This window comes from Cibotium barometz, chromosome 13 (assembly GCF_041138505.1).
Source record: "Cibotium barometz isolate CiBa-2024 chromosome 13, ASM4113850v1, whole genome shotgun sequence".
NCBI lineage: Eukaryota > Viridiplantae > Streptophyta > Polypodiopsida > Cyatheales > Cibotiaceae > Cibotium > Cibotium barometz.
In genome coordinates this window covers 34,541,342-34,554,956 of record NC_141058.1, presented here as the reverse complement: position 1 = coordinate 34,554,956, position 13,615 = coordinate 34,541,342, and the positions used below count along the sequence as shown (strand labels likewise).

The following is a 13,615-nucleotide window of genomic DNA, read 5'->3' as shown; positions in this document are numbered from 1 at the left end:
ATCTAGGAACATGCCCAAATTCACCGTTTAGGAACGTGCATGTTATATACTCATGGTAGTCAACCCACAAGACTATAACTATCAACTCCATTATGCATAGTATGGACTAGATACTACGACATCCCCACTAACGTCATCACTACCCAATAGTGGGTGTAGAATCTTTCTTACTACACACTTTGCACTCCACCAAATGTTCCTGTCAGCAAGTGTGTTGGTGGATGGATCGCTACCATCAAGACTAGATGAGACAACCTGCTCCAAAAATTCACTAAACATCTTAGTTCTGTCTAACCTGCATAAAGAAGCTTTTAACTCATGAAACTGATTCTTACTACACACTTAGCACTTCCACCAAATGTTGCTGCCATCAAGTGCGTTGATGGGTGGATCCCTACCATCAAGACTAGATGAAATCACCTACTCCAAAAATTCACTAAACAACTTATTTGTAACTGGGTTTTGTCTAACCTGCAGAAAGGAGCTCAATATTGCTAACATGGGTCACTCGATAACTGCTTTAAAAGGGGGCGTACAGCAAAGCTGTTCCAAATGACAAAATTTGACTACTTTGGGAAGCGTTTCAAACAAATTATTAGCATGTGGTATTTTCAAACATCAGGGGAACTTTCAAAGTATTATCATTTGAGCAAACAAGGGGGGCTTCAGACACGCCCCTCCAGAGCTTCAACTATTCATACATCTAAGTGAGCAGGTTTGTGATTGGAGCTGAGCAGGTTCACACTTGTAGTTATTGCACTGGAGGAAAGGAAAATCAGTAGGTTGAAAGTAAAGGAGGAGGGGTGGAGGGGCTTTGAACTGTGGACACTTTTTAGCCAATCCTAAACATTGCCCTGACAGTCCAGCCAGGATATCTTAGTCCGCTGGCCTTGATAGAAGTGGACCAAGAGCAGAGTGTATATGTTAAACACACACCAACAACAAAACTACTGCTGAAGCCAGACATTTTCAGCACAGCTTTTCACATCAACCTGAACTGTCATTTCAAAGTCACTTCTTTATGAACCGGCCTTAAGAAATGTTGGCTCCAGCTTCTTTCAGCAAAGGAATTAATTTTCCCCTCTGATGCAAAGCCATGGTATCTGCAATAAGTTGCAAGGAATAGAAAAGTCACAAATTGCAGCTTGTTGAAGGACAAGACTTTGCTGCCTGTTATCTAGGGCAAACACCCCCCCCCCCCCCAACACACACACACACACAAAAGGACAAACAAAAAACGTAAATATCTCGTCTACCCAAAAACCAAGTGGTTATAGGACACGCACCATCGCATCCACCAATATGCTTGCCTCCTGAGCACATAGAACAGAAACAGTCAATGTATTAAATAAAATGGTGCATCACCAAAGAAAAAAGAAGAAGTAAACGAGACAGACATTGAAGCAGGATGAGATACTCTGTTAGATGAGCTACAAACAGGAGGATGTTAGCAGGCTTAAACAGGAAAGAGCACTTGGTCCCTACTCACCCCCCCTTGATACCTTACCTGAGTGGAGTGCTCTGAAGATCTGAAGAAGCAAAGGGAAAGGGCTAAGTTTCCTCATGTGGATGTCCTGACATCTACAAGAAACAAGGAACTGTGTACAAGGAAACTTTATGATAAGGATCATACGTGTTTAGGATGCACCAGTGTGGGAAGGCGGTTGTCAATTATGAATCAATCTGGGCAAGGTGAAAATACAAAATACAAGGGTTTACCTGCCAAGGGAGGAAATGTATGACTGTGACGTAGCTATCAGAGGAAGAATCAGAAAAGATAAGGGATTCTGCAGGAAGACATGCTAGCCAGAGCACATGTTTACAGAGGTTCAGATTTTATCTAAAGGGCCCAAGTTGCAGTGCGAAATTAGCCATTTGATTGACAATGGGCTAGCCTCTTGGTTCTATACACACAAAGCATGGTTTTTTCTCGTACTGGTACGAACCTATTCGTACCGTACGGTTCGTATGGTGCATTACTGTAGATATCGTACGGTACGACCCCCCCCCCCCCCCCCCCCGCCCCCCCCAAAACAACCTTCCCTCACATTCAAGCTTGAAGCTCCATAGTTTGTAAGTGTTAAAAAAAAAACCATATTTTATCGTACGGTATCCGAAAATTTCATATCGTACCAAAATTCCCGTACGGTATCGTATTTTCGTACCGTGACAACTATGATGCAAAGATGCAGGACACACCACTAGTTAACAATGACAAGAGAGATTTTAATCCAAGGGAGGCAACATATGCATGTAGACACCATATTGCTTTCCCAAAGGAAAAGTCTAGTTTTACCACCACAGTACCTCATCAACATCAGAGCCATAAAAAAGTACCGTGTTTTGTAACTGTAGAGCCTACTTTTGCAAGAGGCATATATGGAAGTGCACAAGCATATCCTCATCATGACTTACCAATGAACACATTTGGCACAGTTGATTGTCCAGTGAGCCTCTGCAAAGCTGCTTGAACCTCCACCTCATCAGCTGCAAGAACATCACAAGTCTCTCTCTCTCTCTCTCTTTCTCTCTCTCTCTCTCATTTTGTATGAGTTTTTTAAGTTTCTGTTAGTCTTAAAGTCTTTTCAATGGAACTCTTGTACTACTTGACAATGATATAACTCTCTTTCTTTGCGAACTCAGATGCAGCTTGACCTATATGCCATACACAAAAGTTGGAAAAACTGAAATGCATATGCACATGCAGACAGAATTGCAAACAATGAAGGATGTGATGCATGCATGCATATGTATGTAATGCAGGCAGCTTGAAAGGCTGAACATCAATGTTCAGACTGCATAGAACATACACAGCTTGACCTGTATGCCATACACAAAAGTTGGAAAACTGAAATGCATATGCACATGCAGACAGAATTGCAAACGATGAAGGATGTGATGCAATCATGCATGCATGCGTATGGATGTAATGCAGGCAGCTTGGAAGGCTGAACATAAATGTTCAGACTCATTGAACTCCGGAAGGAATTAGATACACTGAGAGATTCAATGGGTAAACAGCTAGAAGAGAGCAAAATAGGCATGCAGGCCTCCCTCGCACATGAGGTTGAACAGAACAAAAAGGATCTCCAGGAAGATATTGCAGCCACCTCTAAATGCAGAGGTTGTGGAGAAGCAAAAATCAACCCCCATAGAGTCTCAAAATGCAGTGATGAATGCCACACTAGAGGAAGAGAAACGCCAGAAACAGAAAGCTCTCAATGTGAGGTTATGAGGGACTCCTCTGTTATGTACCAGACACTACTCTATGGATTAGGGAACTAATCCAGCGGGCTTAGGAGGCCCCGGGATTAAGGATTAACAAGGTAATACTTGGCTAGGGTTCTTGGATTAATGAAACAAGCTTAATGGCCTTTTATAGCAAGTTATTTACGGCATAGTTATCACTATATAAGTGAGGCTTTGATTATTATTGAGATATAGTTGTGCAAATGCACCACTAACAGTCTGACTTGGACCAAGAGAGCATACATGCTCGTGCCACGCACATGGTGAGTACATAGGTTAGCGTGTCGAAGGCCTACAAGCAGACAATGGTGGTATAGGACGCCGGAGTTAGACACGGGCCTACGGGATTGTGCAAGGAGCCCTACCCTTGGCTCAAGGGAGATCTATGGATGCCAGTCGTGGTTGGGAGGTGAGCTAGCCTGTTACTTCATGATTTGGTTTAAGAGTCAAGAACAACCTTAGTTTTCAGCTGTGTTTAGGGAGATTCAGGGAAGGACTTCACATCCTCCCAAGGATCACCTAATACACAGGCATAAACAAAATTAGAGAAACCAAATAAAAGAGGTGCAAGCATGCTCACCACGCAACCATATGTTTGCATCCACAAACCTCCCCCAGTCCAGTGGCTAAGGTTCCACTCCCACGAGTCCATGCCAGTCAGCTGCCATGTCCATGGCAAGAGTAAGTGTCACATGCACGGAAGCTCTGTGTCTCTTTTCGGCCGTACGTGCCTTTCATAAGAACATGTAGATGCAAAACGCATAGAAGAGAGAGAGGAGAGAGAAAGCTGTGTTTTCAGTATATCATATATTACAACAAGATGTAATAGTCTTGTACAAAATGTGTGGCCTTTGGAAGTTTGGCCTACCCCAAAAAAGGTGACTCTGTCACTCTTGACCTACCTAGAGCCTATAGATGACCTAAATCTGCTGCCAAACAGGGGTCAGCCTTGGAAAAGTGCCATGTCCATGTGGCATGCTCCTACTAAACTTGATGACAGAATTCCAACCTTTAACCTTGGATGACTCGCATCATCCCTTTGTCTCTTCATGGACTCCCATTATCATCCTTCCTTCTTGGCAACCTTCTTATTGCAAACCTTGCCATACTCTGAATTTTTCCAAAGTCTGGTATAGATCTACGCATTTGTTCCACTTTGTCCTCTTGCCTTCATGCCCTGTCCCTGAACACTTTCTAGTTTCCTTCTTGAGGATTAATTCGGACATCTTTGCTCCACCCGTTAGATGATCGTTATCCCTTAGAACTGTTTTTCTCAAGGCCTTTCTTGGTATGCCTCAAATAACATCCGACTATTGGGGCTGCCATTATCATCCTTCCTTCTTGGCAACCTTCTTACTGCAAACCTTGCCATACTCTGAATTTTTCCAAAGTCTGGTATAGATCTACGCATTTGTTCCACTTTGTCCTCTTGCCTTCATGTGAACACTTTCTAGTTTCCTTCTTGAGGATTAATTCGGACATCTTTGCTCCACCCGTTAGATGATCATTATCCCTTAGAACTGTTTTTCTCAAGGCCTTTCTTGGTATGCCTCAAATAACATCCGACTATTGGGGCTTCCATTCCCTTGGGTCTTGTTGACACTGACCAGCCCCATGGGATCTTCTACCAGGTATGTGTTACTTTCCTTGGACTGTGCACCTTCATTTGGAACACCATCAACACTTAGCCTTGCTCAGCCTGATGCTCTGATACCAAAGTCACATGCATGGAAGCTTTGTGTCTTCTTAAGTGCCTTTCATAGGAACATGTAGATGCAAAACACATAGAGAAGAGATAGAGAGGAGAGAGAAAAAGCTATGTCTTCAATATACCATATATTACAACAAGATGTAATAGTCTTGTACAAAATCTATGGCCTTTGGCCTACCCCAAAAGGTGACTCTTGACCTACCTAGTCTATCTATGACTGAACTCCCAATAGGAGAGAGAGAGAGAGATCTCCTCAAATGAAACCTTGGTCTTGCCTTATATAGGCTCTTTTCATGCCCATAAACAAACCGACTACCTATCGGTTAGAACAAAGGACAAATACATACATACATACATACATACATATATATATATATATATATATATATATATCACACGTGTGGGCTTCCATCCTTTGGCTGGCAGCTGTCCAGCCTCCTAGACCTTCTTCTGTGCATACCTAAGCCTGTAGATGACCTAAATATGCTGCCAAACAGGGGTCAACCTTGGAAAAGTGCCATGTCCAGGTGGTATCCACATGACAGTAAGCCTCTTGGTCCAACTCCAAATCACAATGAATCGATAATAACCCGTTACCCGAGACTCACTTATATAGTGCTTATTGCTGCTATAAATAATAGTCCAATCATAAATAGCCAATAACCTTGGACTTATTAAATCTGAACCTTAGCCACCTGAATCTGCCTACTTTTCCCAATCCCACGGCCCCCCGAACTTGTTGGACTAGTCCCTAACCCCATGGGTTAGTGATAGGTACATTCCTCCCTACTTCGGACATTTCCACACTTGAAAATAAATGAAGGAGAAACTAGCTACCTACATCAATTGTCTCCAAAATCAGGTTTATACATGTCTATCAAACCACATAGCCATGTATCAAGCTTCCCCCCCCCCCCCCCCCCCCCCCCCCTTGCATCACCTATGCATAGCCCTCAGTCCCCCCCATCCCCAGCATGGCCCTTGCGCAACTCCCCCTCCCCCCAGCATCACTCTGTACCGTTAGAATGTCTTTCATACAATGTGCAAGGACTCTATGACATAAATAAATGGAGGCTTTTTTGCAGTTATGTATATAAAATGCAACCGCATATTATATGTTTACAAGAGCAGTTCGGGCACTTCAGCCTACCGGATGAGAGGAGAGAGATTCAAAGGCTTTCACTTCAGTCCACCAGGTGATAGGAAAGAATTGGGCGCTTCAGTCCATCGGGTGAGAGAAGAAAGAATCGGCTGCTTCAGTCCACTAGATGAGAGAAGAGGGAGTTAGGTGCTTCAATACACGGGAAGGGCTGTTTTTGGACTGTCTTTGGACAGTTTTTGGGAGATCTTTGCAGATTGTGGACTTGAGTTGCCTTGCCGAAGTACTGTGGGAAAGATCCGGCGTTTTTCACCCGCACCTTAGGTTCTTGTAAAGAGCTTCTATCTCATGGTGTCCTCATCCAATAATCGTACCATCCATGAAAGAGCACAAGGCCATGATGATGTTCACCCCTTCTGGTAAAAAGCCCAATGTTTGCTAATTTTCTGATAAATGAAATTCCATGTCAAGAGCTGAGGGGGTACTCCTAATGCAGTGTTGCTCATTCCCATTTTCTTGATGGGCATACTCTAAGATAAGTGTGGATTAAGGCAAGCAATCACCCCCAATGGTTGCCTTGGGTAGCAGGAAAATGTTTTAGAAAAAACCTCTAACAACAAAGACAAGAAAGCAAGCATACCCTCTATAAGATTGGCCCTCAATTCCAACCATTAAGAACACCCTTCAAGCTTTCTCCTCATGGAGCCCAAACATTATTACAAATTGAAATCTTTGACTCACATCCACCTATCAATGTTATTATTCCATTGAAACAACATCCACCAAAATAAGGTTACAAAGCTTACCAAGTTCATCAAGTTCAACAACAAAAGGCTTCACTCCAAGCTCATTGAACAAGCCTTTCACCCTTCCGCAATATCTACATGCACAAACAAAATCTCTCTCTCTCTCTCTCTCTCTCTCTCTCTCTCTCTCTCCATGTGTGTGAGCGTGTGCACATACGTACACAAAGAGACGTGTGGAGTGCAACTATACAAATTTCCCCATCCAGCTCCTACCCATTGATCCCAAGTTCAAGTCCCATTCCCTACACACACACACACACACACATGGAGTGCAGCTATAGACATTTATATACTTAGATAAATCCAAGAACATGCCCAAATTCACCTTATAAGAAAGTGTAATTTATAATCTCATGGTAGTCATCCACAAGACCATAAACCATCAACTCCATCATGCAAAGTATGGACTAGATACTACAACATCCCCACTAATGTCATCAATGCCCAATAGTGGGTGTAGAACTTTGTATCAATATATGCTCCCACACACACACCCCATGCACACACACACACACACACACACACACACATGAGAGCATACATTCATACAAAGGTCTGTGTACTGAGTTTCTCTCAGAGCTCCAAAGATACAAGGCAGACTCAACCATAATGAAGTCTAGCACTAAAGATCATATCAAATAGAAAGAATTATTACAACAAAAGGTAGTTGATAGGGCACCACTAAAGATAGAAAGAATTAACACAATATCAACTGGCTACAACTTGAACGAAAACTTCACAATGTGAAATTTGCATGTCCACTAATACGGCATAAAGATATACCCAGATGAATCCAGGAACATGCCCAAATTTCCCCATCCAACTCCTACCCACAAATCCCAGGCTCAAGTCCCATTCCCTACACTTCCGTGCCATCATATGGATCATATGTGACTCACTAGAGACTCATCGTCGCCATCGTCCCATTCCCTACACTTCCGTGCCATCATATGGATCATATGTGATGGAGCTCAGATGACACAAGGATGTAGTGTTGAGACAGCATACTCAGAGACAGCCCCAGCTCCAATAGGACACCTCATAGAGAGCCATCACAGATTTCTTTGTGGTGCACACATCCACATCATAATCCATTGCCCACAACAGTTCCTCTATTACGACATTAAGGAGTTCTTAGCGAGAGAGCTCGATCCATTCTGCAAGCCAGAAGTCCCTGACCCAGAGCATCAGGTCTGAAACCGGCCTTCAGAAATCTGACGGGCGGTGGAACAAACACTCGCACACAAAACACTTCATCATCCATGGGAACCTAAAAAAGGAAAACAAACAAGGGAGCTAGAGTGCTGATGCAAATAGTACAAGGACACCGATTGGCCCCAAAACGTAGTGGCGCCCCTTGCGGTATTTCTTTACTTGATCAAATATGAGTATAAAGTACTTCTTGTCGAATCCTCTACCAATTGGATTCCTTTTAGCTTTTCACCCAAGACTTTCAAAATAAGATCTCTCGCTATTACAGCAAAGCATTCCATAGAGAAGGCACGCCGCACACCTATACGACACCTCCCTGTTTGAAAAGGTCTTCTCCATCTCAACCATGGATCTCACGAACCCTTTCCCAGACAGCAGTAGGGCTGTACCAAACCATGTCCTTCCTACAGTCAGCTTGCGTGTAACCTCGAGAAAACTAAAACCTGTTCACATGAATCTAGAGACATGCTTTCCACACGAAACTAGAGACTTGTATCCGATAAACCATAGACATGTATCCATAAACCATAGTCGTGTATCCTCGATACCAAAGTCCTGTTTCTTCACGAAAGACCAATGTCTTGTTTCCATGACAGATAAATCCACATATGCACCATCAATCACGATGCCAAAAACCCATAGACCCGCTTCCATCATGCTAGTCTAAGCCTGTCCAATCTGGCTGTGGAGATGCCTCAGCGATGCGGTCTGCTCCATGATGCAAGAAAACCCGTCCGCCTAGCTGTCACATGCAAGTAACCTGCTCCACGACCACCAGTACCTCGTCAAATTCATTGCTGTGTGCCCATCCTCTACACCGCTTTCCCACACCTAGCGTGCATCTGACTGCCCAACTAGCTGTCCACCTAACTGATAGCTTGCCTGGCTGCCCACCTATCTGGTTGTTGGATGCTGGCAGCCCATGCATATAGCACTCTTGATATCCATGCGCCGGCAGCAATCCATTTGGCTGTAGCCATGCGCTCAGCCCCCTGACAGTGCCCAGCAGCAACAGCAACCAATGGCAGCAGCAGCAACAACAATACCTGGCGGCGGCAGTAGCAGCAGTAACAACAGTGGCAGCAGCAGCAACAATACCTGGCGGCGGCAATAGCAGCAGTAACAACAGTGGCAGCAGCAGCAACAGCTGTACCCGACGGCGGCAGCTGTACCCGGCAGCGGCAACTGTACTCGGTGGCGGCAGTTGTACCCGACGACGACAGTAGCAGCAACAGCACCATGCATAGCAGCATCTGGCGGTCAGACGGCAAAAGAAACATTAGCGACAGCGGTAGCAGCAGCACCACCCGCCTGTATGTAGCCATATGTGCAGCAGCTTCTGGCGGTGGCAGAGCAGCTCCTGTCACCTGGCCCCTGTGCAACAGCACCACCCGCCGCCTGTAGCCATACGTGCTTTTTATAAATATGCGATTCAGATCGCTTTTCTCAAAAAGCCAAAAGCAAGGATTAAAAACACATGCTTTTCACAATAAAAATAAGCCTTTAAATCATCAAAGGTTTAAAAACCTTACAACTTTTCAAGTTCCTTTTTGTCCCCTTTCACATTTGGGCTGGCCACACTTATGAGTTTCCTCCTACATAAATCCTCACAACTGGTTCAAACATGAGAAAATATGAATATGCCAATAAAAGGTCCAGAACCAACAACACTTGAGATGCACAAATTCTAACACCCCCTCTACAACTCATAGTGTGCAAAAGTTGGAAGAAGAAAACTGATGAAGAAGATGCAACCATGGACCCGGTCGGATACTGAATATACCGCGGAAGCTGCACTTGCCAACCTATCTCTTCAAAACAAAATGCCACCCTGAACAGCAAAGAAATCTGCTTAGCTCTGAATTTCCACCCCAAGTGTGGAGTGAACTCCAATCACCTCAACAGTGGACTATGAACATATCACGCACTAGAAAACCTCGAACAATGAACTTGGAACTCATCCAGTCCATAATCTCTGCTACACTAAGCCATAGACTTGGAACACAGCTCCAAAAATAATGAACTTGTCTCGTGAGATATTTTAATGCTTGGAACTTCAACTCACGGTTCCCATGCACCACAAATGGAGCTACTAACAACCCCCTCTCCCGCCCACAAACCTCCTCTAGCCGGAGGCACATGGGGGAGAACTTAATATATAACTATAGAAGTTGACCATCTAGGTCCTGGCCTGGGCTATACCTTTGGTCTTGCAATCCTTGGCCAAATGAACCTGCTTTCCACGAGAGTAGTAGTGACCCCATCCTGTCTGTTGCACTGTAGCAAGTGCCTGATCATGTCCACTAGGAGGGAACCTTACTTGCTCTTGAGAAACAAGGATAGATGCCTCCTCCAAGAGGGAATCCATATCCACAGCAATAGCACACCTCTGCAAGCAAGCCTTTGTGCCACCGATGGTCTCAACACTCTACTACCAATCTCCATGTGAAAACGCAGCCTTCTGGATGAAAACGTAGCAGCCAAAAAAAAAACGTAGCCACTAAGTGATCAGGAAAATGCAGCCGCCTGGATAATTGCACAAAACACAGCCTTATACTGCATAAGTAGGCAAAAACACAAGCCTTCTTTAGCTCCCAAAAAAAGTTGAACTTCTTGCAATAAGGAAACTCACCCACCTTGTAGTGCCTGTCACCTAAGCGATTGATACCATGATAAAGTTTCACAATGCGGAAGCAAAACATAGGAGAGAGGGAGAGACATCAGACAATGAACATATTATTATGTAGCATGAGGCTTCACAATGGCAATATTAGCGAGTAGATGGTGTAGAACAATGTGCCTTCGAATGAATGAACTGAGTTGGATACAAGTGATGAGAGGAAGAGGACATTATATAGGGAGGCCATGTAGCTAGCCGACAACAGCCCCACAACCTGCATAAATCCTCGCAACTGTATCAAACATGAAAAAATATGAATATGCCAATAAAAGGTCCAAAACCCACAACACTTGAGATGCACAAATTCTAACAACACGCACACCTGTGTGTGTGTGTGTGAGAGAGAGAGAGAGAGAGCCCATGAGAACGTGGGAAAACCAATGCAAACATATGCCCTACTCTTTAATAACTTTTCAACAACATTCTCCTGCAAATTATGTTGCCTAGATGGGGGTACTTTTTGAAACATACAGCATCATCCAAACACAGGTATGCAGTCAATTAAACTCTAAAATCAGCTTTGCACAAAATAATTAATAGATAGGCTAATTCATACATTTCCACAATTTGTGGCTTTAGAACGTGCTAGACCATTCTCGCTCTTGCCCAATGTTTGCCATGTGGCCAATTACTTCTCTAAGGTATAAACCCTTTTGGGCTATTCTTAATCCTTCGATCAATGCCTTTGGTCACCTCCTTAGAGCTTTCAACCTCACATTGGCCACCTCAAGTGTGACACACCTCACCTATGGTACACACCTCACCTATGGTACACATGGAGCATGTAGGTGGGTGCACACACATGGACAGCATGTAGGTGGGTGCGCAGAACAGGCAGGCAAGTTTTTAGGCAATTGCTTGAGCCACATGGCAATCAGCCAGTCACGGAATGTCCTCTAGAGCAGGTTGACAACATATAAACAGCCTAACCAGCAGTAGTGGTGTGTATACATACATGCCTGGAAAAATGGGCGAAATTCCAAGTGGTAGGCATCCACAAAGAGTTTCTCTACAGGCATGGGCTGGCCAAGGAGATCTTCAGTAGACCCTGTGCTATAAACTACCGTTTGCATTCTCACCCATCATTTGAAATTAAATTTCAGTTGTAATACTTCATTCTTGTACATAATACAAAACAGTAGTTTTAAGACACTTGTGTATGTTGTGTATGTTTGCTTCCTTGCTCTCTTCTCTTTCTCTTCTCTCGAGCCCTAGCACATAGGCACGAGTGTTCTACATTAAGCCCTTGTGTACAGAAACACACGGGCATGCATGCAATGTGCACATTCAGTTTGCAATTGTTATGATCCTGCCTGATCAGAAACCAAAAAGTGTGATTATCATATAATAGGACTAACCTTATGCATCAGAAGACTGCATGCTATGACACATCTACTCATGTGCAGGAGTAAAGTTGAACGGAAACAGATGCAGATCATGACATCTATGGATTCATGTACGTTTTTGATTCGCATAGACAAGGTTGGGATAAACGAAATATTTAAATAGACTTAGATGTTCCGTCTATCCCACGTAGAATGTGCAAAGACAATCATCATCTGCATCTGATTTTCCCATCTATCTTCTTTTCATTGTACATACACCCCATCCATATATCATGACTGTGTCATTGTAAAACCCACACACCCATCCATCCATTCTGTCCGATGAATTCTTCCTCCAGCAATGCATTCATCCCACCCATTCATTCATCCATCCAGTGATGTACATCCCTAAATGATTGTTTCACTATGCACATTTCCAATGATTGTTTCCATTCATCTATCTAATTACTGTTTCACAGTCATCAATCCTCGTTATATATACATCCAACGACTGTTTCATTGTACGTCCATCTACTCACCTGCATCTATCTAATTGGTGTAGAGCAGACAAGAGAGAATGATGTACTTACGGGCACCATGTCTTGGAATACACAACGACGGGGTTTAAGGAGTTTTTCCCCTTGAGGAGGTCCTCAATTTTTCCAGAGGAGGGGGGAACGGACATAGCGCGGACGGAAAAAGGGGAGGAGGGGTGCTGTTGCTGCTGCGGGGGCGAGATGAGGGCGGAGAGGCGGAATCTGCAGACCTGCGTTGGGGGGAGGAGGAGGAGTGGGCGGGGACCATGGAGGATCGCCGACGAAGAGGAGGAAGACGAAGAAGCGGCCGCACAGGAGAAGAAGGCCGGGATACAGGCGAACGCTGCCATTCCCACTCTCTCTCTCGCTCTCACCTTGCGCCTAAGATTTTGGGTCGGAACGTTACGAAAAACTCATCCCTCATTGGCTAGTTTGGCCCAAAAATTATACCAATGGCTTCGCAAAGTTTTTATGGAGGAAAATATTTATGCAAGAGACACACGGTGGATGATGATGAGAGATGATATGCACCTCTTGAGAAATCAAACAAGAGAAGGAGAAGAGAAAGATTCAAACAAAGAGAGAGAGAGAGAGGCAGCACTCATCTTTGAGAGACAGGTTGTCACAATCTCGTTTGAGGAGAGAGAGACAGACACAAAGAGAAAGAGACTCTTGTCAGCTAGCAAGAGAGAGGGGCTTGTTATTCAAACAAAGGGAGAGAGAGAGAGGCAGTGCTCATCTTCGAGACAAGTGGTCTCAGTCTCATTTGAGTGGCCCTAGAGGGGGAGAGAGATTGAATAATAGAGAGAGAGACTCTTATCAGCCTACTACGAGAGAGAGGGGCCTGATGATTGCATGTGTGTGTCGTTGCTTGATTCATAACCCTACGAGAGTAGGGAAGAGCACATCATGGCAAAGATTTGTTCTAAGTGTAGAGGCATTGGAGGCAACACGATAGAGAGAAAAAAGGTAGAGTTGTTGAGAAAGGAGATGGCGG

General features: G+C 44.2%; 1 protein-coding gene across 1 annotated transcript; it reads right to left on the bottom strand.

Moving 5' to 3' along the window:
* Positions 1–561: 561 nt before the first annotated feature.
* Positions 562–13,065, bottom strand: LOC147632633 (glutaredoxin-like). Its single transcript, XM_086807436.1, has 5 exons — positions 12,673–13,065; positions 6,866–6,939; positions 2,416–2,487; positions 1,287–1,313; positions 562–1,103 (listed from the first exon to the last, which is right to left on the bottom strand). The coding sequence occupies exons 1-5, from the start codon at positions 12,966–12,968 to the stop codon at positions 1,033–1,035; spliced, it is 540 nt and encodes a 179-aa protein (XP_086663562.1). The 5' UTR covers positions 12,969–13,065; the 3' UTR covers positions 562–1,032.
* Positions 13,066–13,615: the final 550 nt, after the last annotated feature.

What these genes read in the sequence shown, in the direction of transcription:
- LOC147632633 (XM_086807436.1), bottom strand. Translation starts at nt 12,968, where the DNA reads ATGGCAGCGTTCGCCTGTATCCCGGCCTTCTTCTCCTGTGCGGCCGCT. An exon ending in TGTGCCAAATGTGTTCATTG is followed by an intron (nt 1,314 to 2,415) that starts GTAAGTCATGAT and finishes CTATGTGCTCAG; the next exon opens with GAGGCAAGCATATTGGTGGA. An exon ending in GCATATTGGTGGATGCGATG is followed by an intron (nt 1,104 to 1,286) that starts GTGCGTGTCCTA and finishes AACTTATTGCAG; the next exon opens with ATACCATGGCTTTGCATCAG.